Source organism: Lemur catta, chromosome 2 (genome assembly GCF_020740605.2).
Source record: "Lemur catta isolate mLemCat1 chromosome 2, mLemCat1.pri, whole genome shotgun sequence".
NCBI lineage: Eukaryota > Metazoa > Chordata > Mammalia > Primates > Lemuridae > Lemur > Lemur catta.
This window is the reverse complement of record NC_059129.1, coordinates 139,874,484-139,895,571: the sequence shown is the minus strand read 5'-3', so window position 1 is coordinate 139,895,571 and position 21,088 is coordinate 139,874,484. Positions and strand designations below refer to the sequence as shown.

General features: G+C 45.2%; 1 protein-coding gene across 3 annotated transcripts in view; it reads left to right on the top strand.

The window, feature by feature from the left end:
- Positions 1–21,088, top strand: part of EZR (ezrin) — a 52,816-nt gene that overhangs the window by 27,386 nt on the left and 4,342 nt on the right. For 2 of the 3 annotated variants that reach the window (XM_045544658.1, XM_045544659.1), the window contains 7 exons: positions 218–301; positions 5,303–5,398; positions 6,280–6,554; positions 7,152–7,235; positions 8,323–8,469; positions 15,650–15,746; positions 20,615–20,778. In XM_045544658.1, the coding sequence (XP_045400614.1) occupies positions 218–301; positions 5,303–5,398; positions 6,280–6,554; positions 7,152–7,235; positions 8,323–8,469; positions 15,650–15,746; positions 20,615–20,778 (947 nt within the window). Of the gene's footprint in view, positions 1–217; positions 302–5,302; positions 5,399–6,279; positions 6,555–7,151; positions 7,236–8,322; positions 8,470–15,649; positions 15,747–20,614; positions 20,779–21,088 lie in introns of those variants that run through there. The other variant, XM_045544660.1, reaches the window with a different exon arrangement.

Sequence of the window (21,088 nt, the reverse complement as noted above, 5' to 3'; positions counted from 1 at the left end):
AACTGCACTTGCTGAGGCTTCCATCAGCTGTCCCACAATCAGGGAGCGTGTGGTGTGTGTTTGTGTACACTTTGTGAGTAGCATAAGAATGGATGTCAAAAGGGAACATACTGTTACCATACTGCTAAGTGGCTTTGAGTTTATGTGGAAGGCTCAGGAGGTTGTCAAGAGAAAAGAATACTCAGCTAAGTGTCGTTTGTTTTGTTCTGTTTTTCAGATCAATGTCCGAGTTACCACTGTGGATGCAGAGCTGGAGTTTGCAATCCAGCCAAATACAACTGGAAAACAACTTTTTGATCAGGTTGGTCTCTGAACTTGAGGGAGAATTGCCCACCTCCCCTCCCCACATTGTTTTGGTTTGCTCCCTTGAGGATAATAGATGAGAAGGATCTTTGAAAAGGTAAAAGTACTGAACTGTTTTATGACAGTATTATAAAACTCAGTAATCAACATTTATATCATTCCTAGTAGGTATATGAAAGCACACTGCTATCTGTTGTTTCAAGCCAGGTGAATAAGTATATTACGTATAGAAGTAGAAGTAGTAGTGTTACCATAGAAGCAAAATGCTAAAGAAAGATAGTTCTGTGCTGGTCAGTTTAAAGGGTTGCTGGCCTGTGTGTCTCACATCCTGTATAAGAGAAAGGGCTTCTTAAAATCCCATCCATTTCTTCTGCCTCTGAAGTAAAACTCATCTCGGTTGATGGCTCAGTGAGTCCTTAGTTGTCCCTGTTGGTGCAGTTTCTAATTTCTGAATGGCTATACTTGAACATCTATGAAAAGAAGAAATGAGGATATAGAGAAAATAATTCAACCCCTTTAAAATCAGAAGTTTTTTTAAATTAAATATTTATTAATGGTAATACCATTTATTAAATAGTTGGTTTTTTCCCTAAATAACAGCTGCTCCAAATAGAATCTTACAGCCTGGTCTTTTTCCCAGTCAAGGAGTGACTGAAAATTGTTATTTGGCATTGTTTTCACTGCTTTATGTCACGGGTTAGAAAAGTTTTTCTGCAAAGGGCCAGTTAGTACATATTTTAGGCTTGCAGACCTGTAGTCAGTCTTTGTCATAAGTATTCAATTCTGCCATTGTAGTATTGAAAACAACCATAAACACATGAGTGAATGAGCATGTCTGTGTTCCAATAAAGCTATATATGGACGTTGAAGTTTTAATGTGATCGCCCCCGTCCCCAGTGTAAACATTTAAACCCATTCTTAGCTTGTGTGCTGCACAAATAGCAGACAAGATTGGGCCCATGGGTCACAGCCTGCTGCCCCTCCTTTATCTACAAACCTCTCCTGCAGTTCAGAACAAATGCGCTTTGCTGACGGGTACATAGTCCTTATATGTGGCAATTAGAGGACTGAGGAGGCATCTGTTGGATGCCTCATACTGTTTGCAACTATCACAGTCTCTGTAATCTCTCTCGTTTCTTTTTTGATATTCTACAGTGCTTTCTGTTGTCTCTTAACACTCTAGATACCCAACTCCAGGAGGCATGGCTCACTAAAGAATGTTCATTTTGTTAAGATGTTTTTCCAATGTATTTTAAATTATCCCTTCAATTGGGATTAGGGGTATAGTCATTGGATCTCACCAGTCCCCTTCCCCTCTTGCTCTTATTCCCCTGCCTGACCTGTGAACCAAGTGGGCTGGAAGTGGTGAAGAGGGAAGGACCAGAGACACCCTCATGGAGCCAGCCAGTAACTTGGGTCATTGGAGGCCCAGCCACTTCCTCTGGCACCCATGAGCTCACTCAGATGTCAGCAAAGACTATTTTTAGATGGGAACAGAGAATGCCTCCCCAGTGCTGTGTACTTGCTTGTGAGAAATGAAGGTGAATGGCAGAGTTTTCATAAGAACAGTGAGCCACCGTGAAGGCTGTGACTTTTCCATGGAACAGGTTCAGGCTCTAGAGAGAGCAGGATCTACTTTTCTGGGCCAAGTAAATTCTGCTCTGGGGCCAGTAGGGGAACAGGGCTGGAGGTGAGTTCTAAGTCATTTGAGCCATAGCTTCCTTTCCTGAGAAGGCCCTACTGGTAGAAGTGATGTTCTGTGTTCTAGCACCAAACATGGAAATTCGAGTAGGTGATGATTGAGAAACCAGGGAGGTAGAATTTTAGCACATTTAGAGACTACAGTCATTCCCTGAGTCTTCCTCATCCAGTAAGGGGTGAGGCTGGACTTAGGATAAAAATCTAAAGGTTTCTCCTGAAAGGTAATCCTGAAGTAAGTTGAATGGAGCCCCCTGAGCCCTGTGTGGCACACCTGGGTAGAGCCCTGGCTTCTGGTATTGGTTCTAACTCCGGCTAGCATGTTATGTCCCTTGGTCACCTTTCCAGGCAGCAGAGTCCTTACCTGTAATGTGTGGTGGGACCTCTTTAAGCAAAAAGTTTTTAAAAACAGGGATGGAATCTCTAGGATAAGTGGAAAAAACTGTATTATAGTTACAGAGAAATTTCTCATGGAAAGTTCATTCCTGGGTCAGACTTTCCCCATCACTGAAATAAAATCTTGAATGTAATAGAGTGAAAGAGACATTTAAGGTAAGCTCGTCTCCCCTCTTCTCCCATCCATCTGTTACTTAGATCTCTTCTGCAGCAGTCCTCTCACCCAGTTTGGAACCCCGGGGTGCTATTGCTCTGTCTGTGGCTGGATCCTAGTTCAGGGCTTTGGTTTAATGAAGGAGCATCATGGGATAGCTGCCACGTTGAGGGCAGAGTGGTGACTGGCCGAGGCACAGGCATCCTGACAGCTTGGCAGGGCTCATCCGTGCCAGGAGCTCCTAAGGTGGGAGAAGGAGCTGCTCCGTGCGTCAGCGCCATCAAACAGAAGGATTTTCCAGCTGTTGCTTGAGATTGAGTTAAATAGACATATCCTTGCCTTTTCACCTTCTTAAAAATCTGCCATTTAAAAGACCACTGAAGCAGAGATGAACGGAGAGATACGACACCTATTGAGACCCTCCTTTCACGGTGTGTCAGCGTTAAATTTAAGCTAATTAGATTAAGATTAAGAACATTGAAAGGAATAGTGAATGGTGTTTTTCTAGGAATGTTGAATTTTTCGTTGTAGGGAGGACCATAGGTTTGTTTTTAGAATAGACTGAAGAAGCCGGGTGCGGTGGCTCAAGCCTGTAATCCTAGCCCTCTGGGAGGCTGAGGCGGGTGGATCGCTCGAGGTCAGGAGTTCGAGACCAGCCTGAGCGAGACCCCGTCTCTACTAAAAATAGAAATAAAAATTATCTGGACAGCTAAAAATATATATAGAAAAAATTAGCCGGGCATGATGGCACATGCCTGTAGTTCCAGCTACTTGGGAGGCTGAGGCAGTAGGATCGCTTAAGCCCAGGAGTTTGAGGTTGCTGTGAGCTAGGCTGACGCCACGGCACTCACTCTAGCCCGGGCAACAAAGTGAGACTCTGTCTCAAAAAAAAAAAAAAAAGAATAGACTGAAGAAAAGAGGGTTATTGAATTCTAATGTGTCATTTTGGGGAAGCCATAGAGGTAGAAGTAGGGTTCCGAAACAAAGATACTGGAAGTACATCGGAGATTAGTACAGTGAAGGTGTATGGCAGATCAGAGCAGCCAGGAGCAAGTTCTCACTGAGAGGGTGAGGATCTTGGTCCCAGTACACGGTGCAGTTACAGGGTTGGTGTTTTGCCCTATTGAAGGGGGTTGGCCACGTCATAGCAGACACAGAAAAGGGCTCTGAGTTGTGGCCCTAAAAACCAGCGAGAATCTGATAGCTATGGAGGAGGAAAGTCAGGTGGACAGGAAATTATTTCCATTTGGTTCAGATCCAGGCTGAGGCTGCATTTGGGTGGATGAAGTGGGAAGACTAGATTGCCCTAGATTGGAGATCAAGCAGTTGCTTAGGTATGTGGGGCTTTCTCGTGCAACTTTGAAACAACCTAGAGAGAAAGGCAAGGCAGGTTTAATATCATGACAAGGTGGAGGTTTGTGGGAAACAAGAAGTTAGCAGGATTGGATATAGAAACCTGGTCTTTGAATTCAGTTTTCTCTATACTTAGCTACCATAAAAACAAAAGACTTGGGAGCAAAGCACTGTAAAAAGTCTAAATTTCCTTTATATCATTCCATGATGAAGAATCTTGGTTACAGCCCCCCATTTTTGGGTGAGTAGAAGGAGGGGATGAACAGGTCAGTCCTTGGCATTTAATAAGCAGAGACTCCTAGAGCTCTAGCAAGCATCTGCCCCCACAAATGGCAGAAACAGGCCCAGATCAGGAGTTTATTTGGAATTTCAGGTTTTACTTTAAGCAAGTGCTCTGTATACCCGAGTTTTCATTTCTAGTGTGTTCAGTCCTTTTTCCTTTTAAATATCATAGAAGCTGTATACTTGAAGAATGGTAGCTTTTTTTTTTTTTAAGGTTTAACATATGTCATGAGATTTAAGATTATATGTCAAAGTCCTGGGACCTGGTCTTGATGATGTTCAACAAGTGTCTATGGCAAATTAAGCTATCACTGCTTTTCTGTTTCCAAGACACTCATGAAAATAACCAGCTCAGGACCTTCTCTGTAATATACAAGAGACCTTTTCCTGGTACTGTGGAGAATTTTAAAATGTGAAATCCTTGCTGACCTGGGGTTGGGGTTCTACCTTTACTATATCAGAATTTCACATTTCTGGAAGCCTAAAGAACAGTAGTCACCCCCTGGCATGTGTAAAGCTGAGAGCTTCCCGTACCGCTGCCACCCTTAACACCAAGGAAATCTGCCACCAACTGTTTCCTGCCTTTCCTAGCACTGTTGCTTCCCTGTTCCGAGTAAGTCAGGCTCCTGGGCCAGCTGGCTGAGAGGTGGAGGCAGGCAGCCAGTGAAGGCCTAAGTGTTGCACTGGTTACTTTGAACCACTCTCCGTGTGGACACACCTGATGGGCAGTGACATAGTGTGACACACACTACTTGTGGGCCATGGGTGCCCGACGTCCCCTGTGTACTAGCCACAACCCACCCTGGGGGGTTTCACTCAGGAAAACATCCTGGAGTACAAAGGAGAAGTGAGATTTTATAAGATTTAAAGATAACCCTGAATCTGTTCATTTATATTAAAAATAAGTCATTCATGTCCTTGGTGTAATAGCCTCTGTCAGTAACGAGTCACTTGAGATGGTGCAGACAAGGCGCAGGCCAGTGGGTTCACCTGAGCAGGCAGATGTCCTGTTCTCCTGGGAACCCTGCTGGACTCTGTAGTGGATGACTGCCAATAGCTGCTGCCTGTGTGAGGGAGTTTCTCATGACTGATGGCCCTTCTGTCTCTCACACACAGGTGGTTAAGACTATCGGCCTCCGGGAAGTGTGGTACTTTGGCCTCCAGTATGTGGATAATAAAGGATTTCCTACCTGGCTGAAACTTGATAAAAAGGTAAGTCAGGGTTAACTATTTACAGACTGTTAATTGGGTGTTGGTCTGTTCCCGTTGACATTGAACTGGAGCACTTTACTCTGTCTTTTGTTTTTTGTTCCTTTTTATTTGTGTAAAGTTTTTACAGACAAGGTTGCAAGTTTCCAGTAACTGGGAATATTGGTTGGAAATTAGATCCTGGCATTTCTCCTTACTGCTCACTCATTGGAGCATAGGATGGTTAATTGCTTAGCTTTTAGTTGACCTTAGTTTTTTTCAATAAGATAGTTAATCTTATAAACCATGAATCATCCACTGTTTTGTAAGAACCTGTTATTGCTTTGTTTGAACCTGTGATTACCTTCCATCTCTAAAGACTGGATAATTCCATTAACAATTATAAAGAAAAGTAATAAGCTAAACATTTTTTCTTCACACTCTTTGGAAACTATTCTTTTTTTCCAAACCCCCACTTCCTTCTATGTTACCATGACAAGTCAGAAAGATGATTGGAGATGGGAAGAGTGGGGTGTGAGCAGTTGTTGGGGGTCAGATCTGTGGTCTGGGGCCAGACTGGCAAGTGGCCAGACTCCAGGAGGGCACGTCACTGGAGGGGAGGGGGTCCTTTCCAAATTTGAATTTTCTGGGGTAGATAGCATTGTCCTGAGAGGGCTGGAGCTGTGCCTTGATGGGCAGTGCCTTAACTATCCAGCTGTGCGCAGTGGTGCTTTTGATTTGATACCTTTTTTGTCTCTTATACTAAAAATAGGACTTTCAGAATAAATATTTTCTGAAGACTGGCCTGAGGGCCCCTTTTAAGTCATTGGTTAGAAATCAATGATTTTGGGAAGGTAGGTGTTTGTCTTCCCAATTTGTGATGAGACTTGGCTTCCATTGTCCAGGTGTCTGCCCAGGAGGTCAGGAAGGAGAATCCGCTCCAGTTCAAGTTCCGAGCCAAGTTCTACCCTGAAGACGTGGCTGAGGAGCTTATCCAGGACATCACTCAGAAGCTTTTCTTCCTCCAAGTGAAGGAGGGAATTCTCAGTGATGAGATTTACTGCCCCCCTGAGACCGCAGTGCTGCTGGGGTCCTATGCTGTGCAGGCCAAGTTTGGGGACTATAACAAAGAAGTGCACAAGGCTGGGTACCTGAGCTCTGAGCGACTGATCCCTCAAAGGTGAGCACAAGGTGACCCTGCCTGGGTAGGAGCGGAAGGGAGAGGCACAGTTAGAAAGCACAAGGACTTTGTCAATGTCAAGTGCTCCTTAGTCGGGGCCTCTGAGTCGTTTCCTGAGTGCTCTGGACTTCAGAATGTGCTGACCCAGCATGGTCTTTCATTAAGGCACTGATGAGAGACCTGAAACCCAGCCAGGGCAGGAGAGCTGCCCTTCCTCATAGACACTGACAAGTGCGTGTTGTGTGGGGGTGCCTTAACAGAATCGAACTTTTCGTGATCCAACTGCTTACCTCTTCCTTGTGTTTGATGATTTGGCCTCTGTTAAAGCTGTTTTTCTTCACTAATGGACACAAAAATTACCCTTTTGGAAGAAGAGGCTATTTAAAACGCCTTTGTAAATTTTTCAAGCAGGACTGGGTTTGTCTTGTTCAAAATGCTAAATCTTCCAGATACATCAAGAAGTAGAAACAAGTTCTTTGTGATTAATTTATTTGAAAGGAAAGTAAGCATTCGAATGTGGGTGGATGGTGGTGCCCATCACTTGCCTCTCACAGCCCTGGAGGGTGACAGACAATACTCTGCCCTTTTGCACTCCAGAGTTATGGACCAGCACAAACTGACGAGGGACCAGTGGGAGGACCGGATCCAAGTGTGGCACGCAGAACACCGTGGGATGCTCAAGTGAGTACGGGCCTTTGACTCAAATCTGAGTTATCTCCAGCGTATCTTTTCACGTACCTGCAGGTGTAGTGCTTTCACAGTGGTTAGCTTCGGGCCTCGGCTCCAGCCCTGGTGCCTTGTGAAGTACCTAGAGGGAACCAACCTGGAAGTGGGCTTTGCGGGGGTGGTTTGAACATAGCTAGTGTTCTTGCCTGGGGAAAGAAGCAGTTTAATTTACAGCTTGAGGTCTAAATGCTTTCTCCCTCCTTTTAGAGTAGAGGAAGTCTTGTGTCTGAAACACTTCAGTTTAGTTGAGAGGGAGCATTATTCACCAATTGTCAGCATTATTTTTCTTACCTCTGTCAAAGAGGAGCTGGTTTGCTCACTGGTGTAAGGTGGTTGTCTTCAAAAGTATATTTAAATGAAAACTATGGATCCCAAGGGAGAAATACTGATCTCAGAGAAGCACAAGTGAGCCATGAGGAGGGACATGATGGGACATGTAGCTGTTAAGACTGTGATTGAGTGTGAGACATGGCCAGACTCCCTGTTCCCGATAAATCAACCACAAGGAGGACACCTTGTCCTGGAGCTCTCACCTCAGGCCCTCACTGCAGTTCTGTGCGTTGTCCCAGCCTCTGAAGTTTCTTTGCAGTTTGGGCCTCAGAGAGAATTTGTGCTTCAGAGTTTCCTGTCTGGCCCAAGCATCCTTTGTGGAGGGAAAACAACTCAAAGCTACTAGTGAGGAGGGCAGTGGGAATCCCTGAAATTCCATGTGGGCAAGAGAAAAAGGAGGGCTGTACCTGGCAATAAAATTTAAACTATTGCCAATAAAATAAAACTATCTCCAGAGAAGCCAGCGTGAGTCAGTTCTTCTAGAATATGCGCATTGGTCCCCACGTCTCAGCTGATTTATGGCTACTGGGCCCTTGCCTGCCTCACATGGCATAAGCGTGGATGGCCAGCTAAGGGACAGGAATTTGAAAGCACACAGCTGTCAGCCCATCCTACATGATTCACCTTAATCTTACAGTATTAGTAGGGGTCTTGCTGTTTAGGATATGGAGTTCTGTTAATGATTGTGCCTGCTTTTTACCCTCCCCATTAGAGATAGTGCTATGTTGGAGTATCTCAAGATTGCTCAGGACCTGGAAATGTATGGAATCAACTATTTCGAGATAAAAAATAAGAAAGGAACAGACCTCTGGCTTGGAGTTGATGCCCTTGGACTAAATATTTACGAAAAAGATGATAAGTGAGTTGAAGTTTACAATTATCTTTAATTCGTGGGGTGGTGGGCCTGGAAACAATTGCAAAAATGGCAATTATATGTCTTATTTTTGAAGTATTGGCAACTTATTGGCCCAAAGTGTGAATTTACAAGGGGGTTGGGGCTGTGCTATGGCCATCTCAGAAGTTGGTCTGGGTCAGGCACAGTAGCTCACGCCTGCCCTATAATCCCAGCACTGTGGGAGGCTGAGGTGGGAGAATCCTTTGAGCTCAGGAGTTCAAGACCAGCCCGAGCAACAGTGAGACTTCGTCTCTACCAAAAAGAAAGGGGGGAAAAAAAAAACCCCAGATGGGCATTGTGGTGCATGCCTGTAGTCCTAGTTACCTGGGAGGCTGAGGCGGAAGGATTGCTTGAGCCCAGGAGTTGGAGGTTGCAGTGAGCTACAGTGATGCCACTGCATTCTACCCAGGGCAACAGAGTGAGATTGTGTCTCAACAAAAACAAACAAGGCAACTGAGCACCCCTCCTTATAATCCCCACCCCTTCATATTAAAAAAAAGTTATTGGTCTGGAGGCGTGCATTATCCTCTCCTGTCACCAAAGCCTACTTAACAGCATGGGTGGCAGAGTGGGCAGGCAGGACTGGCAGGGACCTTGCCATGCTGAAGCCCAGAAGAAGGCAGCAACAGAGACCAGCAGCTGCAGAAAGACATCCCCTCCCTATCCTGCTGCAGGCCCCACCCCAGCTACCTGCAGGTACTAGCTCATCCATAGCTACTTCCTATACTGCATCCTGGCTTGAGGTTTATGCTATTCCAAGCAAGAATATTTTAATATGATCAGAGACTTCTGAAGAGTTTTAAACAATAGCCTGTGTGTACAAACAATTTAGCTCAATCCTCTGAGCCTGCAGAAGGTATCTAATTGCTTGTCGAGTGAGGTCTAAAAGTGCAGAAGTGACATAAATGAGCTGGTTAGAGCAGTGGAGGCCTGGAAGCCAGGCCTCTCATTGGCTGCAGATATTCATGGTTACAGATACTGCCCAATTGCTGCCTTTCTGCTCAGGAGTTAGATACCAAGGGGAAAAAAATCACTCTAGTTCAGCCATGACAAGTTTTCCAAGGTGGTTCCTTGAGCTCAGAGGATAAACCTAGATTCTAGATTCTTCTGATCAAAAGATCCCTGAATTTAAGAGACAATGGGAAACCATCTCTTTGGAAGGAGGAGAAGTTCCTTACTGTCTCTGCTCTGAGTGGCCCCCCTCAGCCTTATGGCTCTGAAGTGCTTCCCTGAACAACCCTGTCATGGCTGTCAGGTTCAGGGGACTGGCAGAGAGCAGCAACTCTGGCTGAGAAGGCACAGGGCAGGAACCATCCTGGGGTCCTTATGCCGAGCCCTGCCCTTTGGCCTGTGTTCCTGCTTCCATGTGTGAGAACCAGAGTGCCCCAGAACTTAGGAATGTACCTGGTCCCTGTCCCAGCCTTGTGCTATTCTTCTAAGTGACAGCTCTCTTGCATTTCCCAGTTGTGGCTCACCCATGTCACCTGTTCTCAGGTGTTTCTATTCTCAGCTCCCCCACATCTCAGATTCCCCAAAAACCTCTGGAGTTCCCAAGGGGAGTGGCACTGCTTTTGACAAATGATGTCACATAAAGAATGCATCTCTAATCCCAGCCACATGGATTCTTGCCAGAACCCAGAGTACAGACATTTTATGTGGGCAGAGCAGGGACTTGTGCCAGCTGATTCCAGACCCTACTCTCAGCTCCAGCACCTGCTGATGAGACTGTGCACGAGGAGGCAGGCACTGCCCACTTGAAGGAAGGTGCTGATAATTATATGATATGATGTGATGTGCTTGTCAGACAATCACAGGAACTCTTCCGAGAACCTGGAAGTGAATTATTGAGGACTCTTGGTTTGCTCCCGCCCGAGTGTGCTTAGATACAGTATTGGTAAAGAAACAGGACCAGTCTGGGTAAATAAGGAAGCTCAGGAACCAGTCCATGATCCTTCTGGAAGCCCGAGTTGAGGCCTTGAGGCCAGTGACTGTTAACACAGCCCTGCCAAAGAGCCAGGCCCAGTGTCCTCGTGGGAAACTGCCTCTGCCTTTGAACTCTATTGAATGAGCAGATTTTATAGCATAGCCATGGCCAGGGCTGTCCAAACAGGTTTTTCAAGCTACAAGAAACAGCCATAAGTAGTAACCTACTAATGTCAGCTTGTAACTGCCCCAACCCACATAAATATTCATTTTCCAAGCAAAAATTTGAGCTGTGTGCACCATTTAGTCCTTCTTTTTCTCTCTCTCCTCCCCAGTTTAGCAGTGAAACTGGCAACTCTCAGACCTTCTCCCTGCAAAACACGCGGGGGAGTGGTGCAGGCTCACTTTCCGCCTCTCTTCTCCCTGCTCCTTGAAGGCACACCCTCTCTTCCAAAACAGCGCTTCGGTAGACAGTCAGTTAATAGGCCCAAGTTCTTTTCCTTTTGAACACATGGTGACAACTTGTTTAGCAGTATAAGCAGGAGATTGTTAGTTACTCAAGTCTGCAGAATGCTCTGAGAACTCTTTAACTGTGGTAAGTATTGAATTGTTAGCATTTGTAGTAGAACTAGGAGTGGAAAATTAGATATTCTTGATACATTGTTCAAATGAGAATCTGATATATTGAGGATTTAAGTTGAGCTCTGAGATTTAGTGTACTCTACAAATAAATACATTTCTATTTTATTAAAATACCTTTTTTGGTATTAAATAGGCTCTGACTGGGAAATGTCTTTGAGGGTCCCCTTTTCATTGCGCACGTAACCGTTAAGTGGGAGCATGTAGGACTCTAAGCATTTGTTTTCTTCCCTTTATATCTTTAAACCCTAACTCAGGAGAGGAGGGAGTATAAAGAGAAAGTAGGCAGGCAGCTTTCCTGATGGGCATTCTAAGCTCATGAACAGCACAAGTTCAGTCTGGCTGCATCATAATTCTGCGGGGCACTCAGACCACACCAAAAAACAAAAGCTAAAGGAACCTGATCCTGCCCCCAAATTCTTTAGTCCTTTTAAAGGCACTTTTTTCCCATAGCTTCATCCCTCTTTGGGCTGATTCCATCATAGAAGTACTTCTGTGGGTAGGAGTTCTGAATGTGTGCTGGGTTCCAGGCTCCCTCACTTTGAGGAAGAAGGTGCTCAGGGAGCTTGCAGACAGATTGGGAACTGAAACAAGAGCCACCTTTCCTTTCAGTTCCTTGCCGATGTCACTCAGACTGAGCTTGCCCTGCACATTGGTTCCTCTCCCTCAGCACATCACCGTAGCCCTCTAGCCCTGTCTCTGGAATGCTTGGAAGTAAGTTGCAGGCATCTGTATACTTTCCCCAAAATGAAAATGTGTATTATATGCTAGAGCTCTGTACATTTTGTTTTACTTTTAATCTAAAATTTACATACAATGAAATGTAATCTTAAGTGTTCATTTGCTGAGTTTTGAAAATAAGTATCCTGGAAAAATTAAAAATCCTATCAAGGTAAAGATTATCATTACTTTCAGCTGTGTATTTTGAATTTAAATTTTTTAATCATTCTTTCATTTTAAAATCATTTCAGACTTTTAAAAGGTTCCAAAAATAGCCCAAAGAATTTCCATGTACTCTTCACCCAGCTCCCTCAAACGTTAACATTTTACATAACCATAGTCCAGATATCAAGCTTGGAAAATTAATGTTGATATAATAGTGTTAACCATCTGTAGACCTTCTTCCCATTTTAATCAGTTGTCCCACTAATGTCCTGTTTCTGTCCAGAATCACACCTACATTTAGTTGTTACATCTCCCAGTCTCCTTTCTTCTGGGATAGTTCCACAGTATTTGTCATGACCTTCATATTTTTGAATAGTACTGGCCATTGACTTTTTAGAAAGTCCGTCAACTTGGATTGTCTAATGTTTTCTTATGATTAAATTTGAGCTCTTTGTTTTGGGCAAGAATCCCACGAGGGTGCTGTCATGCCCTTCCAAGGGCCTCTTACCAAGTGGCCGTGATGTCCGTGTGTCTTACTACAGGTGTTGCTAACTTTGGTCTCTGGTTAAGGTGGTGTCTGCCAGGTTTCTCTGCTGTAAGGTTATTGCCCTTCCCTTTGCAATTGGTAAATATATTTTGGGGAGATACTTTTAAAACTATGTGAATATGCTGATTCTTATACTTCGATCTATTCTAATTTCGATTGATGAGAACTACCGGAAGCAATTATTACTATGGTATTTGAGACATGGTGATTTTTTTTTAAAATTCCTTTGTATATGTATTCATTGGAATTCTACTGTAAGGAGCCAATTTCTAGGCCGGGCGTGATGGCTCACGCCTATAATCCTAACACTTAGGAGGCTGAGGCGGGTGGATGGTTTGAGCTCAGGAGTTTGAGACCAGCCTGAGCAAGAGCGAGACCCCCCTCTCTACTAAAAAAATAGAAAGAAATTAGCTGGACAACTAAAAAATATATAGAAAAAATTAGCCAGGCATAGTGGCACATGCCTGTAGTCCTAGCTACTCAGGAGGCTGAGGCAGTAGGATTGCTTGAGCCCAGGAGTTTGAGGTTTCTGTGAGCTAGGCTGATGCCACGGTACTCTAGCCAGGGTGACAGAGTAGGACTCTGCCTCAAAAAAAAAAAAAAAAAAAGCCAATTTCTCTTCCCCGTTTATTTATTTATATTAATATGGACTCATGGATACCTGTTTTAGTCTTTGTGTTATGATTTATTAGTGTTTATTATGTGTTGCTCAGATTGTTCGGGGTCTGGCTGTTACACGCCCTGTCATCCCGAGTCCTTCTCTCCTTCCTCTTTTGGCTCCTCAAGGTGCCACAGGCTCACTCTATGTGTTCCTTGCTCTAGGCCTGGAATTGGTCATTTCTCCAGACTTCTGGTACCTGTTATTGGAGAATACTACTTTTTTTTTTTTAATGTATGGGCTAAGCAAGTGCACTTACAATATAAATCCTATAGCAACCTTCTCTGTGGACCCTGTTCATGTCCTATAAATGATTTCTTTAAAAAAGAAGAGGAAAAAGAGATCCTTGGGCTTTAATTTTCCAACTATGACCATGAATCAAAGGAAGTTCTTTAACTCAGAAGTGAGTCATAATTTTCATGTTTAGCCCTCATCTTTTGATGCTGCAATTATGCTTCTGAGTGGCTATGAATTGTTCTATGAGGTTTCTAAGTCTTTTTCCAGACACAGCAGAAAGCAGAGGGCTGGAGGCCGTGTCATGCTTGACTCTTGAAAGAAAGATGCTTGCCAAGCGTGGAGGACTAAATTTTCTAGGATCAGAAACTGTTTTGAGAGATCTACATGAAAACAGGTGCCAGAGACTAAACCCTCACCTCCTGAAGTCGCAGGAGTTGGAACTCTGACTCAGTGTGGCTTCGTGGCTGGGGGTGAGCCTCGGGAGCCTGGCTTTTAGCTCCTCCCGTTGTTACCAGCATACTGCACCTGCATTTGGGGAAAGTGCTCTGAAGCAACAGCTGCCTTCCTGATACCCCTCTTAAAACCTTTCAGGGTAAAGAGGACATGGGCTGAAATGAAATCAGTGGCAGGACTAGGTGATGCCCTGAGTACCCTTCCAGCGCTCTGAGACCTGTAAACAAAATTATATCCCTAAAACTTCTTTATCCCATAAATGAAGATAAAAGAACAAACTCCACGTTTTGTGTGCTATGAAGCACATTAGCCAGGTGTGTTTTTGCAGAGATTGGTGGTCCTGTAGCACAGAGCTATAAAGAAGGAAGTATAACAAAAGCTTCGACATGTAGAACCAAACCAAGGCCCTGCCGTCATTCCCACAGGTGTACCACGACCGCTGTTTCCCTGAAGAGCCGTCCGTCAGGCTTGGGAGCTTCCTCTCAGCCCACAGAGGCCACCCCACTGCCTTGACCAGGCTTATGTTGTCATAGCAAGACCTACATTGCCCATCAGTTTTTATTTAAACTTGTTGGTAGGCAACAGATTCCTCACCACCCCTACTGTTTCTCAAATGAAAGTTTGTTGTTGTTTTGTTTCAAATGAAAGTTTTTATGAGATGCTGGAAAGGACTGTTTTTGATGGCAGTATCATTGAATGGTGGTAACAAACATTACTTCTAGAATGGTATTATCCCTATGAAACATGTTGAAAGAATGGGGTGGGCAGCATGAGGCGAAGCAGAGCAATGTGGTCTTGAAATCACATGATGAACTTTCCCTGGAATGCTAATTAAAAGCCAGTCTGGGCGACTCATGTTCTAGCATTGTCATGCAGGGCTTTCATTAGGGGCCTTTAGTGTGAGGGCCGCCCTGGAAATTGGAGGGTGACCCAGAAAGGTGCCTGACAGCCGGGAAAACACATCACCAGGAGGAGAACCAGGGAGCAGAATCTGTAGCAAGCCCTTGTCCATTTCTGTTAGGGAGCTTCATTGTAAATATGGGATGTCTAGAAAACGTAAGATGGGCTCTTGGCCCGGCTGGTTTTCATAAAGCTGAATAATAATGCAGTAACTTAACACCAAGAGAATAGTCTGTGTAGCCAAAGAGAGAAGACTACACTGAGAAGGGAGAGGCCTCAGGAAAGCAGGCCCAGGCAGGGCAGGGAGGGTGGCTGTAAGGGTCCTTGTGTTAAAAGGTGGGTTTAAACCAGAGAGTTTGGGGCTGGCTGGATTTGAAGGCTCTTGTGTACTGCATTCAGGACTGTGTTGACATTTGAAGAGGGGAATGGATTGACTGATGGGGAAATTATTCAGACAGGCAGGCTGAAAGTAGGGGTTCTGGCAGCATGGAACTTGGGTAGGCTCTGGAAGGATGAAAGATAGGTGAGGGTGGTGATGCAGGAATGGACCTCGGGCAGAAGGTACCTAAGGGTGACACGGAAGGATGCACTGGGCTAGAATCACAGTTGGGCATCAAGATGACCAGCCTGGGCAATCTTAGATGCCTGAAACGGAAGAAAACTAGAGTAAATAAGAACATATTAAGGTTTACAGATAACCTTATAGATAGCCACTTGACCTAACCTAGGATAGGTAGGAACTATTTGATAATAGTATATATCACATTATGCTTCCTGGGCTAACTTAATATTTTTTAATTGAACTAATAAGAATACATTTGCAAACCTCTCTTAGCCAATTCAAGAACACATATATATACACACAGTTCTAACCATCCACCTTTTTTTTTTTTAAACCTCAGGTTGACCCCAAAGATTGGCTTCCCTTGGAGTGAAATCAGGAACGTCTCTTTCAATGACAAAAAGTTTGTCATTAAACCCATTGACAAGAAGGCACCTGTAAGTTCAGATCGATTCTACACAGGCGTTACTGTTTTTCATTCTTACAGCTAATTGGGTTTTCAGGATAATGCTCAGATTTCTCTGTGTGACAAGTAGCCAGTGATACTGGGGGAAGGAATTGCTGGCAGGTTATGTTGAGGGTCACGTGTCTGCTCATTGCAGTGGAAGGTTGTAGTGGAGGCCTGGTATCCGTCTAGAGCTAGCTGACTCTGAATCACCTAAGTTTTCAAATGGTCTTCATTCCTCACAAAGAAAAGAGCAGCTCTGAGTCATTGACCTTTGCCAGATGATAAGCATTTGCCAAAATGTTGTGTTTGTGGTGCGACACACCCATGCTTGTGCAATGTCCACTTTCATGTGGAGAGCCAGCCTCCCTCCTGACCATGTACCTGGTGTTAGGGGCTCAGGTCAGCATCTCCCCATCACCTAGCTGGAGAGTGGATGAAATCTGCTAGTCAGAAGGACCAGAATTTGATTGTCAGAGCTGTCCTGGAACTTAGCCAAGTTAAGAGAAGTCAGACTTGCACCCAGGCATGCTGGCTGCCAGGGTTCCATCTGCACCTTGCCTGCTGCTGTTGTACAGATGTGGACCTCTGCTTTCTCTAACCTCCCTCTGCCCCATCACACAGCCTCCTTCAGGTACCCACACAGGGGCATCCTCTAACACAAGTGGTACTGGTAGGCAGTCTTCCCAGGAGGATGTGGCTAGAGAAGGGCCATGCCTCCAGGACCTGGAATCTGAAGAGTATTGATTATTTGCTAAAAGCTGCAAAGACCAGCTGCATTATAGAAATTTGTTTTGGTTTTATTTATTCTGCTAACATTTAAATTTTTAGCTGTCATTTGCTCAGAACATTTAAGACATACATACATAACTGTTAGCATAAGGATTTTGTTTTCTAATCAGAAATCTGATTTTTAAAAAATTGCCACTGGAAGAAATTTTGTTAGCCTCCTTAGAGCCTGTTCTGAATTTTACCAAAATTACAGATTGGAAAGGACTCTGTGTCCTTATGTGATTTCTGTTCCTTAGTGACAGTGTTAAGCTTGGAGAGGCAAACATGGGCTGTGGTCCATGCCTTAGTTGTCTGTTAACCCTTTGGGGATTGGGCACCACTTAGCAATGGAAAACCCACTTAGAACAAACAGTATGTGGTGTTACTGTCCAATTACTTTCCCCCACATGTGGGTTGGTCCAGCATAATTTAAAACCAGCAGGTCTTGATATTGTGAAAGTATTTTCTTCTTTATTAAAAATGTTTCCTGCTATTTGTAAACTCTTGAGTGCTACTGCATGGGTAAAAGTTGCACAGCTATTTAAAATTAAACTAGTATTTAATGCAGAGTCTCAAGATCCATGGTAACAGTTCACATTAATATGCAACACCATGAACCAAGGGTCATAGCGTACTCATGCTGTGTGGGCAGTGAGATTGGCACAGTTAAAAGAGCAAGAAAATTCTGAAGTCTCATTGGTGGGCTACTATCTACTCAATATACTGCTACTGATTTTTCAGATTTCTGTTTGTTTTAAAAATTCAGCTGACAGAGCAGAAACTCTGGACTACACTATTTAAGAATTAGGTTGTGTGTATGTTTTAATTTGGTATAAGTTTACCTTTTGAAAAGCTGAAGAATATTTCATAGTAAATCCCAAGCAGAGGCAATTGTAATGTATCTGGTTGAATTAGTATGTGTGTCTTTTTCCTGTGGAGTAGCTTTATGTGAAGCCATTGCTTTAAAAAAGTAAGAGAAAGAAACAATTGCTGCTTGCATACCATATGCCAGACACTCTTCTAATGTGTGTAGCGTGAACAAGACAAAGTCCCTGCCCTCATGAAGCCAACATTCAAGTGGAAGAAAGGATTAAAAACAATGTGCTTCCTGGTAGTGAATATAGCCATGATTAAAAAATAAAGCAGGATCAGGAACTGGCGAGGGGTATGATCACTGCAGGCAGCTCTTGCCTGGGGGCAGGGCCCTGGTTAGAGGAGGTGGGATTCCCATCGCCCTCCACACCCCCCAGGGCTGCCCACCACCCCAGTCTTGGCTCTTTGGGCAGAAGAAAGTGAAGTTTCCAAGTTTAACCTTTTATGTACAAGGTAGAAGAGGAAGCCCTAAAATTGGAGGTGGCATGAGATTCCTTATCTTTCGGGTCCTTGCCAAGGGCACTCCCTACCCCGGGCAGTTTCTATGGTGAACTCACAAGTGAGCCTTTGTCCAGTCCTGCCCTGCTGTCCCACTGATGAGCTATCTCCTTTTAAAAAGCCAGTTTCTCTTCCCTGCCAAGTTGCATACAGCAGTTTGGGACCACATTTTGACTGTTTAGGTGGGACCTCAAATACCACTGACATAGCCTGCCCAGGTGACCATATGAGGGGCTGAGACAGCTGCCTTTTCCTTCCAGAAAAGGGCCTTTAGTTCTGTGGCCTCATAGAAAAGGCAGAAGGCTGTACAGAAACTTTTTAACAGCTTTTGAAGTGTTGAAAAAATGAGTAACATTCATTTGTTTACTACTCAGCTGCTTCTGTCACAGTGACCTTCTCAGGAGCCCCTCTGCCATGCCCCTTAAGGTCACCCCTCTGTCGTGCCTCCTAGGGTTGGCCAAGCCTCAGGGTTGGCCTCAGTAAGGGAGAGTTTCCTGGAAGTTCCTGGCGCCTCAGGGACTTTAGAGGCACTCTTCTACCTCCTCCTCCTCCTCTTCCTCCCCTCTGTATTTGTGGGGTCTTGGATCCGCTTTCCTTGAACTGCAAAGTTTTCATTTTTAGGATGCTAGTTCTTTGCCAGTTTAGAAGACCTGCCCAAGGTGTTGTCATACTGTGGTTTTGCATTAGTAGGCACAGGCTGGGGACTTGGATTTTGAAATCTTATATATTAAGTTGTGGTTTTTTTTTTTCTTCCCCCAAGGGACCAGTAATGATAATGAGTTTTTGTTTTTAACTTGAAACCAGAAACTGGCTTCCTTCAAAGGCAGTGGGAGAAGTTTCCACCCACCTGCCTTTCCTCTCCTCACCCCACTAGGTAGTAGCCTAGCTGAATTCTCAGATTGTCTTCCAGTTGTTTGCAGTTACTGTCCAGTGAGTTTCTTGAGGTGACTTTTTTTCTAAAGGGGAGTTGGTGCTAATCAGCATTTCTTTGCAAGTACTTCTGAGTCACAGTCAGGACCTACTTGGGTAATGTGCCTCTGAAGCCATAAGGCAAGATTGTTTCCTCTTGTGTAATAAGAGATAGGTGGGTAATAAAAATTCCTGTTTCTCCCAGCTCTGTAGACTCCTCCCTGGGAAACCCAATGACTTAATAACAAGTGAGTGAAACCCCAAATAGAACCCCACCCAGGAAGTCCATGGGCTCTCAGGGTTTGGCATCACCTCTCACCCCAGGATTTCTGGAACAGATGAAAAGACTGACAAGCTAAATATTAATGGGTTCTTGGATGGTGCTGATCAGCTTGCTCAGTATATTCTTTTAGGTCTCAGAAGTTGCTGTGGGATATGTCACACTGTTTGTTTCAGCCACCCTTTCCTTGTTCAAATGGTCAGAATCTGGATGCCAAGGGCCCCAAGGTTATAAGGAAGCAGACAGAGGCATTTTAAAGTAACTTTCTGTGACACTTTCTGAACCACCTCTCCTCTTCTGTCCCGTAAGTTAGTCATAGTAGCAAGGAGTCAGGAACCAAGATTGTTAGCCGTCCTAAATGTTTACAGTCACTGGTCATAAAATTCCTGAGCACCATGACTCTGTTCTTCTTCTCAGAAGGCTTCTCTCATAGTTCTGTAAGGCAGCTAGCAATCTGTGAGTGACCACTTTGTATATCAGCCAGCTTTTATCGTGCCAGATGCTTTTCCAAGTACCTTATAAACATTATTTGATTTAATCCTCACAACAGTCCCATTAGATACTGTCATCCCACTTTATGGCTGAAGGCGCTGAGGCTGTGGAGATCCCAAGTGGCCGTGCTGCATAAACTGGCAGTCACCGGCACGTGGTAATTGAGCTCCTCTAATACTGAGAATCGGTATGGTCCTGGGAAGACAGAGATGACTGGACATGGCCCCTGCTCTCGAGAGTTGATGGCCTGAGGGGAGTGAGACACTGGTACGAGTCGGTGGAGTGAAGGGATGGTGACACCACAGCAAGCTCCTCCATGGGACAGCAGAGCATGGGAATGGGGCTGGCGCCTATGCGGAGATAGAATTGGACAATGGGCGCACTCGCAGGCATGCAAGAACATGAGGGAGGCCAGGGCCAGAGCTAGAAGGGCCTTGGTGTGGGCCGCGGCTCCTGTGCTAGTAGCAGCTCAGGGTGCAAGAGGCTGTGCAAAGGAGACAGGAAGCTCGAATAGGAGAAGCCGAGGCAGTCCAGGCAAGCATGGGGCAGGGGTAGAGTGGACAACATGAAAGGTGGCCCTCGAAGAACAGGTAGTGCTGAGACTCAGTGGTGTTGGGCCTCCCAGGGCTGAAAGGGCCCAGAGCCCTCGCCTGGGAAAAGCTTGGTGGTTTCACTGGAATCTCAGTGTGCATGCACATACACGTGCATGTGTGCCCACGCACAGACCACACACCCACGGGCATGCACATGCACACCTACACAGAGACCATACACCCACATGTACACACACAAACCCACATCCAGACCACACGTGCATGCACATCCACACACGTCACCCACACACGCACACACATACCACATGTACTCCCTCTACTTGTCCCAGAGAATATGCATCCCCAGTACTAAAAACTTGCAGGTCCCTATTTTCTGTTACATTTGTTCTTTTAGAAAAGGTCTGGAACTTTGTGAAGTGTGGTGTGGGAGAAGAAAGCCAAAAGAAGGACTTTGAGTCCAAGCCACCCTGTTCTGCTTTGTAGGACTTTGTGTTCTATGCCCCTCGCCTGAGAATTAACAAGCGGATCCTGCAGCTTTGCATGGGGAACCATGAGCTGTACATGCGCCGCAGGAAGCCCGACACCATCGAGGTGCAGCAGATGAAGGCCCAGGCCCGGGAGGAGAAGCACCAGAAGCAGCTGGAGCGGTGAGTGGCCAGAAGTCAGAGTGGAGCAGGCCTGTGTCCTCCCGGCTGGGGTCGTGGGGCAGCCAGGCGTGTCTGTGCTCAGTGCCAATCAGAGGAGCCTGGCGGAACAAAAGCTGGTAAACACACCCAGGTCTGCAGAGCCATGAGCCCTCCGCAGTTGCTGTGGGGTGCTGATCTGACGTCAGCTGGAGCTGCTGCTCTGGGCCGAGTTGGGGGCAGGGGCTCTCTGTGAGCTGGGGTCCGTGCTGCCACCTCCTTAGTCATAGCCCATCAGGGACAGGTCTGTGGCTCTTCACTCAGCCGCAGGGGG